This window comes from Tinamus guttatus, unplaced genomic scaffold (genome assembly GCF_059628265.1).
Source record: "Tinamus guttatus ecotype Peru unplaced genomic scaffold, ASM5962826v1 Tinamus_guttatus_pri_ptg000227l, whole genome shotgun sequence".
Taxonomy (NCBI): domain Eukaryota; kingdom Metazoa; phylum Chordata; class Aves; order Tinamiformes; family Tinamidae; genus Tinamus; species Tinamus guttatus.
Genome location: NW_028288761.1, coordinates 782396 through 799639, shown reverse-complemented (window position 1 = coordinate 799639; position 17244 = coordinate 782396). Strand labels below are relative to the sequence as shown.

Here is a 17244-nt window from a genome sequence, read left to right as displayed (position 1 = left end):
AGGCCAGTATTTCCACACTAAGGACAGACACAGAACTGATGTGATATTGTAATGTGGATAGCCCTGTGTGCTAAGTGTCTAATCCTCTTTTTTCTTTAAGCCAAAGAAAATCTTTCCATGTTTCTAATGTTACCAAATTTCTAAGAATTATGTGGAATGTGATGCATGCTATCAAAAAAAAAAAAAAAAAGATGGGGGTGGTTGTCAGTAGGTTTATCTCTTTCAGGAGGCTGTTTTTTAAAGTGTATTGGAAATTGGGTCTGATTCTGCAGAGCGCTCCGCAGATAGCTTGGAAAGGTTGTTGACAGCACATGCCCTGCTGTGCTCAGTTCTGGGAGCCAGAAGGGAGTTTTTTGGTTAAGCTGCGACTGAACTAATGGTGCCTCCTACAGAAACTTATACAAATGCAAAGATGGGTCAAAAATAATACTTAGAGTCTACTAACAATTCATTAATTCTCTCTAAAGGGAAATTACTGGTTAACTCAAAGCTAACTATAACCCGCATTTTCTACCACACTGGTGAGGAGGTTAAGCGACCTCGGGCTTGTCTCTTGCTGGCTGGTGTTGCTGATTGGTTTTGTTCTTTCAGGATGCAGTGAGGAACTCCGTGTGTCATACAGCAACGGTTATAGCAAACTCCTTTATGCATTGTGGTACAACCAGTGACCAGTTCCTTAGGTAAATCTATGACAAGGAAGCCCCAGTGTTATTTAGAGATGTTTGATAACATTGTTGCTCTACTTAGCTTCATATTTTCAAAAGAGAGGTTGTGGAGCTCTGATGAGGTTGGAGAACAGTGGGCAAGAGGTCTGAAAGCTAATGTGGAGGTCAGAGGGAAGAGCCTGGAATTGTTTCTTTTTCTCTAGCCTCATAAATTGGTTTTATTTGAATGCAAACCATGATTCGGAGAGGGGATATCTGGGTCTTTTGTTCTTCTCTTTTGCTAGCTGGAGAGCTTCTGAGATGGTGGTTTATCTTTCCTGGTAGAAGCTGTCAGTGCCTATTGCTGTCTGCCTCTCATGAGTAAAGGCCCGGACTGAATTTATGAGGGAGTTGAAGGGACCCAGTGCTCTCTAGTTTCTCCTGCAGAGCTTGGTACAGGCTGCATAGTGAGCATTTGTTTTCCATCCTTCAGTGAAATTTCTAGTAGTTAATGACTTGACTATTACCAGCCCACAATCAGGGCTGCTGAAGTATTGGAAGGTACAGAGTGGAAAGGAGTTAGCATTCTTGCCTTTATAGCTATTTTCTGGTTTGCAAGTGGTACTTTGTGTTGTGAGATATTACTTACAAGGGGTAGGGATGGGCTGTTTGAAAAATTTTAGTTAATCTCTCTCTTTTTGTATTCCAGAGACAATTTAGAGTGGCTGGCCAGGGCCACTAACTGGGCTAAGTTCACTGCTACTGCCAGCTTGGGTGTCATACACAAGGTAATGATGCATTCATTCTCTTCTGTTCTATGTATATGTATGTGCATGTGTGTGTATATATGTGTGTATATATAGATGTGTGTGTGTGTATATATATTTACTAGACAACACTAAAAACATTGAGGCAGGGATTATGAAGGCAACGGTGGCCACTGATAGAACTAGGGGAAACGGCCAGAAACTAAAGCATCAAGAGTTCCACAGGAACTTAAGGAAAAATTTCTTAACAGTGAAGGTCACAGAGCCCTGGAACAGGCTGCCAAGAGAGGTTGTGAAGTCTCCTTCTCTGGAGATCTTCAAAACCTGCTTGGATGCAGTCCTGTGCCACGTGCTCTAGTGACCCTGCATGTGCAGGGGGGTTGGACTAGATGACCTCTAGAGGTCCCTTCCAACCTTGAACATTCATATGATTTTATGATGATCTGCATTCCAGTTACCTTAGTCTTTTGCAAGGCATAACTCTAAAAATAGTTTGTGTCTTTATGCTTAAGAACAGTCTGTGTCAAGTCTGTTTCATGTTGTACCTGTGTAGTTTGCTGCACATTTTGTTGATGGTCAAAAAGGTGATAGGAAAACATGACTCAAGGAGAGACCCTTCAACTGCAATTAACCAAAAATCAATGTACTGCATACAACTTAACCCATGCATCCCAGCCATGCCTTTTCCTTGGTGAACAAAACACCTATAAGAGTTGTTGAGGGGAAGTGATTCTTGCTACATGGATTTATGTACCTTTAATCCAACCCTGCCTGGCAGCCTCTGGCATTGGTCTTGGTTAGAAGGCTTTGAACTAGGAGAGAGTAGCATAGCTTAGTATAAGGATTTTTTTTTTCTTCCCACTACTGTAGCATCAGAGCACCCATCCCTTTCCCTTAGTGTTTTTTCTATCTTTTTTTTTTCTTTCTCCTTTTCCTCCCTTTTATAGCTCTATTTTGTTTCCTTGGTAGGTTGTAAAGGATTGATGTCTTCTAGCTAGTAATAATTGCAGGCAGGTATTTTGTAAGTGTTATTTTCTGGCTCCGTAATAGGACCAAACTCCTCACAAATTTCCCAAGTTTTTGACAGCAGCAGTCATTTTCTTTCAGATTAATTCACACAGAAGCCTTATTTAAAGATGTACTAAAATAGCAGGAAGCCTTTGTAATTGCCTGTGTGCCTAGACTCTTTTAAGTTCTCTGTTAAATAAAACAATGTAGCCAGGTCCAAATTTGTCCTGATTTACATCAATTACCAAGTGTCTTGTGCATAGTTGAGTAGTGGGGAAAATAAAATCTTAAGAAGGGTTCTTTGCTGACCCTGCACTGCTGAAGGGCTGAATTTTGGGTTGTGTGGAGACCTGATTTAGAAAGTGATGACTATAATGTGTTTTTTCCTGGCTTGTTTAAATATTACAGCAAAGCATTTGCATCCACTCTTTTTCACTTTTCACTTTTCTATATCTTCCCTTCCTGCTGGACACTGCACATACAGGGTCATGAGAAAGAAGCACTACAGCTAATGGCAACATATCTACCCAAGGACACCTCTCCTGGGTCAGCCTACCAGGAAGGTGGAGGTCTCTATGCCCTGGGTCTCATTCATGCTAACCATGGTGGGGACATCATTGACTACTTGCTGAACCAGCTGAAGAATGCCAGTAATGATGTAAGTACTGGCTTCAGGAGTGAACCAAAGTTTTGGGGGGAGTAGAAGGGTGCTAGCTGGTGAAAAAGTGAGGGTAATAAGCAGCTGAGATCATAGTGGAGGTGTGACACTGTGACCTCCTGTGAGGTCTTAATGTAAGGTCTGGTTTTAATAACCTCTTTCTAACAGTCCAAGTAAGATTTATATGAAGTTCTTAGTTGTTTGACAGTAAATCTAGCTTCATTTTTTTTACTACCTACCTATCTGTCTTGTTTTGTTAATAAGTCTGCAGGATTCAAACACTGATTTTTGCATACAACTTAAATATGAAAGGAATAAGCAAATATTGTGCTTCACAGTAGGTTTAATTTACCTTTAAAAAGTAGTTCTAGTTCTCCAGTTTTACTCTCGGACATGACTAGAACACAACGGGGATGTAGGCTGTGTAAGTGGTACTGGTTTAATTTTCCATTCAGGTACTATTACTGAGTAGCAATTTTTACCCATTGCACAGGTTTGTGGCACTGCATAAATTACTCAGTGGGGAAAGAGCTCAAAGATATTTTAAGAAGTTTCTTATGCTATGTGCAAAGCTTTTCTCTTTGTTTATGGGGCTTTGAACTGCCTTTTTACCTTTTCTTTTGCTCTAACTTTTGTCTCTCTGATCAGAGAGTAATTGCCTGAGAAAGTAAAAATGTTTTTCTAACAGGCCAACAGATATTTTTGGGAGATTTGGTGCTAAGGGTTTGTAGCTTTGCTAATGAAAGATGTCCAGCTACTTTAGCTGGAGACCTACTGTTCCCTGCTTTATAATGTCTAAATCTGTATGTGCCTCTCTTTAGATTGTCCGGCATGGTGGCAGCTTAGGTTTGGGTCTGGCTGCCATGGGGACAGCACGTCAAGATGTGTATGATTTGCTGAAAACAAATCTCTACCAGGATGATGCAGTGACAGGTAAATGTTCTGCGTGTAAGGTAAATAACCCTCTGAAGCCTTACTGGTCATTTGACTTTTTTTTTCCAGCTTGTCTATTAGCAGCTTAGCTCACTTGTAGGTTGCCTTGGGTGTATTTTGTCAATTGACTGTTTTTGACCTGCAGTAGTTCTTTAGTTTCTGTAGCAATGGGCAGAGGTCTGGTCAGGATTGGGTTCTGGCCCTGTGCCAGCCTCTGGTAAACAATTGAGGGTCCTTAAGCAGATACTTTATATGGATCTGCTCTTTTCTTTGATGCATATATTTTATTTAGCTTGGCTGGTTTCTCCTCTAGAGCCATGTGCCCTCTCTAGCTGAGAGGGGCAGGCCTGGAGATGCTTGTGGTGGTTCCTGCTGCACTGGCTGGAGTTCACAGGAAAATGATCTAAGCAGCCGTTGGTCCAAGGAAGAGAAATTTGAAATTGGTAGGGAGGAATACTAAATTGTGACTGATTGTTTTTTTCCTTTTTAAGGACACTTGCCTATGAATATGGTCACACTGCTGGGTATGGCAGTGTCCAAAAGTGATCCCTTAGCTATCTTCTGTGCTTCTCTGGATATAATATTTACTACTTTTAGGAGCTGATTTTTTTTTTTTCTCCTTTTCCTGCTGTGCAGGTGAGGCAGCAGGTCTGGCACTGGGACTGGTTATGCTGGGATCTAAAAATGCTCAGGCTATTGAGGACATGGTTGGCTACGCACAGGAAACCCAGCATGAGAAGATCTTGCGGGGCCTTGCCGTTGGAATTGCTCTGGTGATGTACGGGAGGATGGAGGAGGCAGATGCTCTCATAGAGAGTCTCTGCAGGGATAAGGTGAGTTTGTGCCTTAATGCTGTGCCCATTTGTTACACAGGTGTCCTTCCTGTCCTGTCCTTAAATCTCCAGCTAATGCAGGTTGGCTGTGTTTACCAGGGAAGCATTTATGTGGATCTGAAATGGAGCCATTTCACAGTTTTTGTTTGTTTGTTTTTCACCCTGAAAAAAATTAGAGCAACAACGTTGACTCTTGTATTAGCTCCCACTCATACGCAATCTAAGTAGTCCTGTGAGCCCCAGCAAGGAGCAGATAGAGTGTAGTGGTTAAAAACAAGTGAAGCTCAGTATAGCAGTTCATTCTCAAGGGCCTAGTGGCAGTCAAGGACCTCAGGGCCTCAGTGGCAGCTGAGGACATAACTTCCTATAGCAGCTTCCACCTGAAATGACCAAATAACATCCCTGTTTTAGGGACAGGTAGCAGGACAATTGCCAAGAATGACAGGAAAACAGCAGAGCATTGATACTGCCTAGTTGCAGCTCCCAAGCTCAAGAGTGAAACATATTTGAAGTTGAAATTGTCGAATCCTGTTGTGAATAAAGATTAAATTTTGATGCATGGTGCTTTCTCTTCCAGGATCCAATTCTCCGCCGCTCAGGCATGTACACAGTGGCCATGGCATACTGTGGCTCAGGGAACAACAAGGCTATCAGACGCCTGCTGCATGTGGCTGTAAGTACCATGGCTGAGGAGCCTATGGCAAGAAATTTGGGGAGAGAGAGAGAGTAAGCCCATCAGTTTGGCAGGCTTTGTGTGTTCACTGTTAGGGTTCTCGTTCAAAGCAGAGATTGTGAAGAGATGAGAGCTTTCCTTAAAATTTTCAGAAGAAATAACAGGGTCTGCTGACATTAGGATAAATAGACTTGCAGCAAGAAAGTCTGTCATGAAAGAGAAAATTGTTACAAATTGATACTAGTAAATCAATAAAACCAATAATGTTTTTGCAGTGTGTAACCTGCATAATAACAGGCTGGAAGAAAACCAATGTAAGCTGTAAAAGGTGGCTGTTGTCTGCTCTTTGAGAGGCTTGTAGTCGCAGTATTTGAATGTGAATTGGTCTCCTTCAGCTAAAGTTGAACATGATCTTGTCTTCCTGATTAATTTGTGTTTCTGGATACCTGGCTGAAAATGTTGCAGACTCAGGTGTTTCAACTGTGCTCTGAATGTCCTGTTTTCCCCTTTGTAGGTGAGTGACGTGAATGATGACGTGAGGAGGGCAGCGGTTGAGTCGCTTGGTTTCATTCTGTTCAGGTACAGTATCTTCCTCTGTCACTGTTACAGCCTTCAATATGATGTCCCTTATATTCCAGGAAGTGAGCACACTATTGCTATTGTTAACTGACTTGATTGCTAACTAAATGGAGATTAAAAAGTCAAAAAAATTGAGAAAATAAAACATGGTTCAGATTTAGAAGCCTTGGGTTTGGTTTTGCTAGTGAGTCTTAATGCATGATTTTACACGCATGGGAACATTGTTTTGTGGCTGAGATAAGCACAGAGAAACAGATTTCGTTTAACAAATGATGCATATAGGACTGTACTGTGAGTAGTAGAAATGTAACATTCTAGCACAGTAGTAATGACAGAATAAAATTTCACATGAAAAGAAAAAAACTCCTAAATCTCTTGAATGTACATGATGCAGTAATATAACTTTATACATACATATATATGTAGTTTCTTTAAGAGCTTTAATTTTGCTTTTTGAAGTGTGTGAACTGAACGAACTGTTCCAAAACTGGGCAATGTTCTATTGAGATGTCTCTGGGAAAGAATGGAAAGTGCTGTGGGATAGAGTGGTAGAAAAATGACTCCTGCGAGACAGAGCTGCAGAAAGCAGGAGCCAGAAGAGTCTGTTGCTGCCAGGAGTCATCTTGCTGTCTCATCTCATTCTGGTGTTGCTTGTTTAAATTCCAACTGCTGCTTCTCCCTGCCACTTTCCCCCAGCAGCTACCGCAGCAACTCACAATTTATTTACTTGTTCAGTGTATTCCTTGGAAACTCACTTAGGTGCTTTTTAACCGTTGAGATTTCTTAGGGCAGAAGAAATCTTAGAGCTGTTGAACCGGGTGTTAGATGAACTTTATGGTATCCTTGTGCATGTGAGTGTGTGCTCTATTTGTAGCCTCAATGAAGCTTGATGTCTTATCATGAGAGTGATTTTTTTGTTTGTTTTAGTGGGTTTTTTTAATATGTTCTTATTAAGATACTGTTTTTTTATTTTGTTTTATTTTTAAGTCAGTTCCAACTTAAGTGTCCAGCAGATGCTTAATGAGTCTTTCTGTAGGTTTCTGGGCTTATGATTTAATTGTCTGAACAGTCTTAGATGAAGTTTTCAAATAAAATGAAGAAATATTTGTAGGATTGAGGGTTAATTAAAAGTTAAACATGCAAGGCTTGTTCCAGGCCTCCTGTAAGCAGCATTACTTAGACAAGTAAGTCTGCCTACTTGCTGTCTAAAATCTACCTGGAGACTGTGACTTCTCTAGAACTAATTTGAAAGATATTGAAATTATCTTTATTTTAATTATTTATTTATTAAGTATCCAGTGTGAAGTTCTAACAGGTTACTGAGCTTGCATGTGTTCTACAGCTAGTGGTGCTGTCTATCTGTGGTATTTTGACGATGTGCTCTGCAGTTCCCTATGTAAGAGTTGGGGTTTGTTATTTAATTTTTGATATGACTGAATATCCTTATGTTCCCCTGTTTGTATAGGAATCTGTGTAGTTTGAGCACTGAATTGAGCATGTCTGAGAGGAGGCATTACATACTTAGACCAAAGTCCATTGGATATTTTAAACGGATATTAAGATCTTTGTTTGCCCTTATTTGAGTTGGGGTAGACTTTTATCTCATCTTGAAAAGCAGGCCGTAAAAGATGCTTAAAACTGTTAATTCAAAATCTAGGTTGCTGGCACTACTAGCTAATGTATCATTAACTAAGTTGCTTCTTGTTTTACTCCATTCTGTTTTATTCAAAGCTGCAGTTCAGTGTAGTTTACAAACGAAACAAGTTCTGTCTGTGGGCAGCAGGCGTCTCCCAAGAGCTTCTGCTCTTGCTTTCATGAGCACAGATCATTCCTTGCAACATGGGGATCTGCTCCCCTCCCGAAGCCAAAGGGTTTGTTTAACAGGCTTCTGTCTCTGTGTACAGAAGGAAAATTCCATACAGGCCTTCCATAGTTTCAGGGATCTCTTTTCCAAACAGGTTGTGACAAAGCACTTTTGATCTCTGATTTCAATGTCATTTTTCTTCTCAGGAAATGGATAACACAACTGGACATTGATAATTTCCTACTAAACTGAGAAGCTTTCAGAGCTTTGTGCCAAACCAGTTACTGTGTGCTGGTATCTCTCTGCAGTACTAAATACAGATCTGCCTCTTCAGGTTAATTCCCTATCTCCACTTTGATCTCTTAACTTCTTTTGCAAGTTTCTGCTTTGCTTTTTGATTGCTAAGCCTTTCTTTTCATTTGGTAGCTTTATATAAAGTATGTTATCTGTTAATTTGCTTTAGGATATCATTCTTGGAGGGAGCCTTCAGTCTGTCTGCTCCAGGCTTGTGCAGTCGCATGTAATGGTGAACAGCTCTTCTGTCTAGAGAGGCCCACCTCTAAATACTGTCTGCCGTCTTCTCCCTGGTTATAAACCAAGAGGCCCAGGCCTGGACTGGATAACATACAGCTCATCCTAGGTGCAGAAACATGACCGAAGCTTCTGTAAGAAGAGGTTGAATCCAATTCCTTGTATTTGATTCCAGGAAGGAAAGTGTGAAGTCAGGGTTGAACTCAGAGAATAAATTTGCTTGGTGCAATCTCTGTTTTTCCTAGAGGTTCATGTCGTTACTGTAGAACTGAATGTGCTGGCGGTGTAAGTTCCTCCAAGCTGTGCACTGCGGCAGCCCTCTTGCAGGAATAAAATCCAAATATGGGTGGAGTTGATGCAGTCTGAGAATGGTAATTCCCTTAAACCACCAGGTGACAGAGCTGGAGCCCGCAAGTTTGTCTCCTAAATACCCAGCTTGTTTTCTGTTTGTTGCAGCTCTTTGTGAATACACGTTCTTCCTCTTGGATTTCTAAGTCTCTTAAGATGCTCCTAGCCAGCTTTTCTAGGTAATTCAGTGTCTCTGTACCCCACTGTTCTGTAAGGCCATGTTGTCCCATTCCCCAGTGAATGTACCCTCTCAGCACAAGCTTGCAGCCCTGTGCCCTTTCAGGAGCACAGCCTGGCCCTTATGGCAAGGTCTAATCAAAGTAGCACAATATCAGAATAAAATGGGATGGAATGTAATGTAACACAAGCTGACATGAGGTTTAAAAAAACAACTTTAAGACTGTACTGTGAAGATTAGTTTTTTTAAGGACATGCCATGTTGTAGATTTTGCACTTACTATTTATTGAAAAAAAGTCTGTGAAAGAATGTGTATGACTGCTTCATTGTTTAAAAACTTGCGAAATAAGGTTTGGATGCCTTTTTAGAAGAGACATTCTAGTGTAGGTTATTAAGTTTTTTCTAAGAATTGGAAGATTAAACTTTCCGGTGTGTTATGAAAGGTGTTAGGCTAGTCATTGTAACATTCTCTACTATCCTTAACATATATCTATCTGCACGTATCCGTTTTATCTGCTTTGCAGATAAAACCCAAAAACACAGAATGTGAAAACACTCTGTAGTTATAGTCTTTAAATTAATAGCAAAACATTTTTTTTCCTTTTTTCTATTCAATGCCTTCCCTCTTCTTCTCAGATCACTTCAAAATGTTAAATTGCTCTTTCAGCAGTGTTCAGGAGTTTCCTTCCTGTGTTCTTTTCCAAAGCTGTTCTTTATGGCCTGGATCAAAGGTGAAAATTCAGTGAAATTCTCACTTCTGCAGCAGGATCGCTAGCCATATTTGCTCAGTGAATTCCATGGTGGTTTTGGGGGTAAGCCATGCAAGGAACACTGCTAGATCCTCTCTTTGCTTTGCTCAAAGTATTGTCTGGGCTGCAAGGGTTGGGAGGCTGGGGCTAGTGCTGCTGTAGCTGCTCCATGCCTTGCGGGCGGAGGCCATCCCATGTGCAGGAGCTTGGGCTAGGAGCAGAGCAGAGTTTTCAACCTCCTTCAGTTTGTGAGCTCCACAAAGGCTTCCAGTGGGACACGTACCAATAGATGTTACTGACAGCAGCACTACTTTCTTCATTATGGTTTTACTGACTGTTTAGAAGTAGTCCACAGGTCTGCAGGCGGCTGATCAAAACCACAGCTGTTGGCTATAGGACTTAATATGGCTTTTTCCCTCTCTTCAGCCTATTATCATATGAAAATTGAGCATTAGTTATGTATTTTTTGACTCAACAGTCTCATGCCACTGTATTAAATTGTCAGAAAATGCTGTGGTGCAAGAGAATTGTTTCAAAGCTCTCCTCCTTTCTCTCTTCCCCATAGCTAGCGAGGCAGTAGTATGGCATAGAAAAACTTAGACTTTTTACATCTTTTCTACTTTAAAAATGACTGCATCTTACAGGAGACACTTTTAAAAGTAAAATATTATTGTAAAATGGTACAGAGGCGTGAATAAAGCTTGAGATGTTTGGAGATTGGGGTGTGGATAACATGGCTGAGCAAAAAGCTGTGTGGTAAAATAGCAAGAAGAAAAGTGGTGTATATACTTGGATACTGTAACATATCTCTGTTCTCTCAGTCATGCTGCTATTTATTGCCAATGATCATAAACTACAAATTTTACCTTATTAATGATGTTTATGTATTAGTCTTCCTTTCTGCTAAAGTGGTTTCTAAAATATTTATCATGGCTGTTGGAAAACAGCATTTAAGGTACTTGTGATTTCTGGTTAGCCTTTTTCTTCCTTCCTCCCTTCCTTTGCTTTTGAAAGAGTTATGATGAGGTGGAAAACATGGTGAAGTGTTTTTGTCTTTCAAAATGGAAAAGCTTTCTTTTATCTTAAGTTTTATAATTTTGCATCATTAATTGGTCTTCGACAGCGAGATATAGTTGGTTTATGTAGTCATCTTTATATACTATTACATGTTAGAGCAATGCTGCAATGCTTCTAAACACTTACAGCTGATGCATGAAATGGGGTAGAAGTTTTAAAGATCATAATAAATCTGCTTAGAGAGAAGACTCCCACACGGGTTGAAAACCCAAAGTAAAGGTTTGATTGCTCTGTTTGCAGTTGTAAGTGTGGGGAGATAAGAGTCTGTCATCCCAAGAGAGTAGGAGCTTACTGCTTCTCTGGGCATTGCAAAGTGTTCCTTAAGGCTCAGGTGTGGTGGGATGGTGCTGGGAGAGGGACTGGGGCAAGTGAGGGACTAATCCAGCTGCTAGAGTGTCCCAAAAAGGAAGATTTAGTCTTGGCTGCCAAGTGTCCGCTACCCAAAGGTAGAGAACTGTGAATGGTTTATGTTCAAGTCGTCCTTTTAGGATAATGCAAGTAAAATAGTAATGTTTCCTGCTTTTGTATCCTTTGTGTTTATATAGCCTGTGGTATTTTAACAATATATTTGTTTTAAAGTGAACTAAAGTTTTGAATTTTATTCCAGTAGCACTTGGGCAGTTTGTTTTAATTTGTATAGCTACCTTTCTGCCAAAGGCAGATGGCAGCTTTTCTGGGTAACTGAGTGTGAGCCTAACAGTGGTTTTAATGCGAGCTCTACCAGTGGCTTTGTCAGTGTGTTAATTGTGAAGGAAAGGGATTTAGTGCAACAAACCTGCTTGTTAATCGTTGCGTAGAAAAGACTGAAAGGGTTTTGTTTGCCTTCCAGTCCATTTTATCTTTGTCTTCAGCCTTCTTGATGGAGGGGAATGGAGGGCCCCTTTCAGTGAATGGAAGGTTAATAATAACAGAAATGCTTTTAAGGTAAGGAGAAGAAGCCTTAACTTTTCACTGAAGTTCAAATTGGAAAACGTCTCCTTTATCTGCAAATCTGAAACAATCTCTGTGGGATATCACAGGTTACTTAGCACATTGGAGGGCTCCCTGGCATCTCCGATAAAACTGATCTCTGTTCTCATAAAAAATGTAGCTGTAACAATCAAATTGCACAAATGCGTTAATTGTTTCAAGCAATGCAGTAAGAGATGCTGCATTAGTTCTTTGCCAGCTCTTCTTCTTTGTTTTAGACCATTAGTAAGTGCCTATTTATAAAAAAAAGGCTCAGTGCTTTATATCACTTGGGTGCTTTTGAAAATCTCAGCAAGTGCTTTCAGTTCTTACTGTAAACTGGTAACCCTCCCCAGACAAGTAGATTAATGTGGTTTGTTTAAATCAGCCTTGCTATTACCCCACTGTTAACTCAGATGTGTTCCTTCAATAGGTCACTCTCCTTGGGGCCTAATGGTAGTGCCTGTAGTGCCTACAGCAAACCTGTCAGACACCTTAAGATCACTGGATTAATGTGCATGGGAGGAAGGAGAGAAACTAGTCTAGTATATTCACCTTTGCCTAAATTTCAGTAAATTTCTTTCAGTTTCTCAAACTATAAACACACTTTTTTTTAACTGAATAGTAAACAACCTTTTAAGGGGTGTGTTTTATAACTGAATTGTTTGTCTGACCAAATTCTTACATTTGTTTTACAAGTACTGTTCAGCAAATGAGGCTTCAAATTAAGTCATTAAAAATGCTGAAATTCTTTGAGCCATTAAATGAAATTGATGATCTTTTTTGATGAAAAATTGCTGATGGATTTTATGAGGGTATTTTGATGTGCGTGTGTGTTACAGAATAAAAGGTTCATTTGTTGTGTGGGGTTTAATGCCTTTGAGCCTGAAATGAGCTAGTATCACCTATTTAGAGCATTTGTAGAGAGGGTCCTTCAGAGCACAAGATGCCTTTAATTTTTAAGGGCTTAATGCTTTTTCATGGGTTGGAAAGGATAACCTGATTATGGGAATCTTAGAAGTGTCTAGACAAATTGGTTTGACATGAATTATTTAAAAAAAAAATAAGCCTTTGCAAGCCATCGATTTTTTGTAACTACCTTCTTACTTGAAAAGAAAAAAGCTTCTCCTGTTCTGCAGAGTGAAAGCCTCTCTCCTTGCAACCAGGGAAAACAGTTTGTCTCCAGGAAACTGTCACTGGCAGTAAACACCCTGATGTCAAATGCCAAACATGAAAGTTAGTTACTTCTTCACTGACTGTTGTTTTTTTGCCATGTTGATAGCTACCCCAAAGGGGAAGTGAAACAAAGGAATGCTGTATGTGGGTGTCTTTATTAAAATGATGAAAGAAATCTAATGCTTCATCGTGATAGTAAATAATTCCTGAGAATTAGCCAGAACACTGGACTCCTGGCTTGCCTGGCAAAGAGCCGGGAGAGCCTCTGCTGGGCAGTGAGGTGCCTCCCTGGGCTCCAGCACCCCTGGATGTTCAGGATGCCTTTGCCAGGTTTACTGTGCTCACGTTGCTTTACCTTTTAAGGATGCTGTTAGGTATAGCAGCCAAGAAGGAGATTTATGGAGTAAAGCTTTTGCTGTCTCATTCCAGCTTTCAATGCTTTGGATTTTTCCGCAATAAGAAAATTGGTGTAGGAAAACGACATCTTCTGTGAAGCACTGTAAGAAATCACTATGTCTCTGTGTGTTATTGGCTTTGTGCCATTAGTCTTTTCAGGGTCTTGATTTTTGTTTAATGTTGGATTATTTAAGGGTATTTTTGTTCCTTTTGAAAATTGATCCAAACATGGCCAGGTGTGACCCAGTTAGAAGTTTTACACTCGGAGAATACAAGATCAGTGATGGATTATCTGAAGGCTTACAACTTGCAGAGCTCAGGTTTGGGACTGGTTCCCTGAAATCTATTTCATGTCCCCACAGTTGAGATTAGGTGAAGTTTTTGAGCCTTGGTTTCTGGGGATAGTGTAAAGGCTAGGAGGGTTTGATTCTCTTTGTGTGTGTGTGTGTGTGTGTTTTGCATTTCATTTATTTTTTTCTTTCTTATGGTGGTGGGCAGGGCATGTTGGTACGTTAATTTACATTTCAAGATGCCTGTTCTGTTAGCTTCCAAATTCCATTATTTTCCTCTAAGACTGCTGAGGTGGATATAGTTAGAGGTAGTCCTTCTGTCTGTGTCTGTACGGTAACTTTGGTTTAATTAGATAGGCAGCCAGAACATTCGCTGAGTGCCTCTTAATGCATTTTAAGTAGATAAGGGAGGAGAAAAAAAAAAACAAAACTACTTGAGCACTGTCCTTCTAAAATGTACTTCTTTCCATAGTGATGTGATATTTCCATAGTGATGCTGATATTGCGGATCAGCTTTATGACTTTTTGTTTTCTTTTTTGCTTCTTTGGTAACTTAAACAGAACGTACATGTTCCAAGGTAAAAGGTTCTGTAATATGGAGGGAAGTGGAACTGGTTGGAGCATTTCACTATGAACAAATGAATTTTGCCAAATGTACTTTCTGAATGAATTTTTTTGTACAGTTGGAGAATGGTCAGCCCTTTTTGCCATAAAATCTTTCGTGTTCTGCTAGCAGGTGATATAAACCTTATGTCAATTATTACTTAGGCTGATATCTTTGTGAAGAGAGCTGGGTGTTATAAGTCCTCTCATTTCACTCCCAATATTTAAAATGTGTTTTGTGTCCATGTTACTTGAGATGATGCTAGTGGCTATGGTAGACACCCAAGTCTCCGTTGTCAGCACCGCACATGTCGGATTATGCTTAGTTACTTTCTAGCAATCTTACTTGTGCTCTCCTAAAACAGCTTGCAGTGACTGACTTTTTTCAAACATGTCTTGCTAATGAAGGTAATGTCCTTGTACATGTATGGTGCTGCAGGTAACAGCTGTTGAAACATGAACTTTGTTCTCTATGTTGTCTTTTAATTTTATAGTTCTGCATCTTTCCTTCATCCTCCTGCTCTCTCTGTCCTTACACCTTCCCAAACTATTACCTCATTTCTGAGCTTGTCTGTGTAATCTGTGGATGAGCAATTTCTTTTTGCACTTAACAGGTTAAAAGTGAATGTGTATGTTTCCCTGGTCATGTGTTTCTGTCTATGGAGAAATTTGCTTTTCCTGTAGGAGGACTGGACTTTGACTAGTTGTTTGGTTGTGGTTTATGGCCTGATTGAGGTATTGCCGATGACTAAATTCAGTAAGTGGAACATGTTGATTTTCTATTTATGGTCATAAAAATTGAGAAATCTACATGCTGGCTTGACAAAATACATCTTTGCAGGGTGAGACCTTTTCCAGGACTGCTTCCTGTTCTTGATGTCTAACCTCGGATTAGTAAGAGGTCTGGGATTTGTTCTCAATGGGGCATTTCGTCAGATTAGTCCTGGTGTTACTGCTCATTGCAGACTCACAGATGTGCAAAGGTAGGGCCAGGCAGAAGAGGAGCAAGTTCCCTCTTGCCCTTTCCAGGCACTGTTAGCCAGCTGTGGGGTTCTTGCTGGAAAAGGAAAGTTTAAATTGATGCTAATGGTGGGATTGATAATCCAGTATAGTCCTCTTCCCCAGGGCTAGGATGTACCTTGTATAGCTCCCATTAGCACTCTCTAAAGACTGTTCACTTTGAGCCTGCTAGAGCACTTATAGGGGAGAGGAAGGGAAAACACCTGCAAAATTGGACCAACCAACCAACCCCCACACTTTTTTTTTCCTCACCACCTTTGCTAACTACTGCAGAGATCCAGATCTGCCTTGGAGGAGCTTGCTGTACTGGGAGTTGCTGTCTCCAAGATCAGCTCATGGAAAGGCAGTATTTCATCTACCTGCAGAGCTAGCAACCACAGACCTTCTTTTCCTTCCTAATTCTGTGTTCTGTTTAAGTGCTGTCTCCTTTTATTGTCAAAGGGAAGCTTTCTGAGATGTGTCCCTGAGCGGGAGGAGACGAGCAAAGAAAGCTTGATGGATCTGAGTTCAAGGACATGGCTTTGATACCAGGAACAGGGATTTCAAAGTGGAGCTTCATCTTTATGAACCTATGAAAATGAATGATTGCTGCCTGCTGTCTGAGTGTTTTTTGTTTGATCTGCATGGATTTATTAAGTAGCAGGGGAGTTTTCAAAGATGACTGTCTTCAGCTGGCTGGCTGCTGGGAAGCAATTCAAAAATGATGTTGTTCCATCCGCCGCTGTGTGGTGTTCCTTGTGAAGGCCGCTTGCTGCATTGCAGGTGATGCTTCCATCATCATTTTTCTGCTGTGGTCACTCTGTCCATGACTTGCACCAGGTTTCAGAACTCCTGCCTTAGGTTAAGTGAGGGATTAGTCTGTGAAATTTTCAGTTAAATAATCAGGTTTTTTTTTTCTTTCTTAATCCCTCTGGCCTTGAGTTTTAAAATAATCTATGGCTAATGAAAAGCTATTGATTCTCTAATATATCTGCATCTCCCAGCATCTTCCACAGCTATAATGAGAAATTGGAGCTTTTTCTAGCTTCAGTGACTAGCGACTGTCACAAAAAGGGGGAAGAAAGTAGAAAAAAAAATTGTATGTATCATAGATGCATTTTTAATATTTTTTTCCCTGGAACTTTTTGGCTGTTGTTACGTCAGGCTCTGTTTCGAACTTGCATATGTTTTAAATTAAATATATATAAATAAATGTTGGAAGGACAAGTTATCTTTAGAACTTTCTGTTCTGTGGATGAAAAAGCTAAGGTTTTTTTTTTTTTTTGCTGTACATAATTTTACTGTGTAACTAAAGAGGTCTAAAAACATCAAAAATGAAAACAAAACCAACTCCCTTTGAGCTGAAAGTTTTACTGTAAATGGAAGCTATGGAAAGATGATGAGTTGGCTGCTTACTGTAAGAAGCCCAATACTTTAGGAAAATCTATTGTTTCCTTCTCAGAGAGAAATGGTCTGGAACTGATACAAGCTTGTGATTTTGTAGGTGAAAATGGCTTGCTTAGTTTTTGCAGATTTAGTGTGACGAGTGTTCTATTAATTTTTTTTGCTCTGCTAGAAGATTTGCTTTACCAATACCCTATATCAGGGAGTGGGTGGATTGGGAATCGGGGAGTTGGGTGGATTGTATCAGAGAGTGGGTGGGATTTTGTTCTTGTGCCATTAGTACAATTATTTTTTTTCGAGCTGTGCTAAGCTAAATTTTTGTGAACGAATCAAATACTGCTGCTGTCCCTCTTGCTTTGGGAATGCTCCTGGGTGGCCCGTTGCTCTGTGGCAGCCTCTCGAAGGCCGCACCACATAGACATCTTCAGAGCTTTCAGTCTGGTTCTGCCCTTTCAAACTGACCCTTCCAAATGGCTTTTGAGAGTGCAAGATGAAGCCCCAGTGACTGGGCTGCCTGTTCTCAGTAGGGTTTCCAGCATTATCCATGCTGAAGCTTTGGAGCTAATATTTACTGAGACGTGTGTGTACTTTGGTTTTGTTTTTCCCTGAGAAGATTATGTTGGTCGATATTCTCTGGTGCAAACAG

At 40.4% G+C, this 17244-nt stretch overlaps 1 protein-coding gene across 1 annotated transcript in view; it reads left to right on the top strand.

Annotated features, from left to right (window-relative positions):
• The window catches only part of PSMD1 (proteasome 26S subunit, non-ATPase 1), a 72322-nt gene that overhangs the window by 8176 nt on the left and 46902 nt on the right, over window positions 1-17244 (top strand). The window contains exons 10-16 of the mRNA XM_088525502.1: window positions 592-680; window positions 1354-1432; window positions 2904-3077; window positions 3899-4010; window positions 4647-4843; window positions 5421-5516; window positions 6031-6095. Coding sequence (XP_088381628.1) covers window positions 592-680; window positions 1354-1432; window positions 2904-3077; window positions 3899-4010; window positions 4647-4843; window positions 5421-5516; window positions 6031-6095 — 812 coding nt within the window. The remainder of the gene's footprint in view (window positions 1-591; window positions 681-1353; window positions 1433-2903; window positions 3078-3898; window positions 4011-4646; window positions 4844-5420; window positions 5517-6030; window positions 6096-17244) is intronic.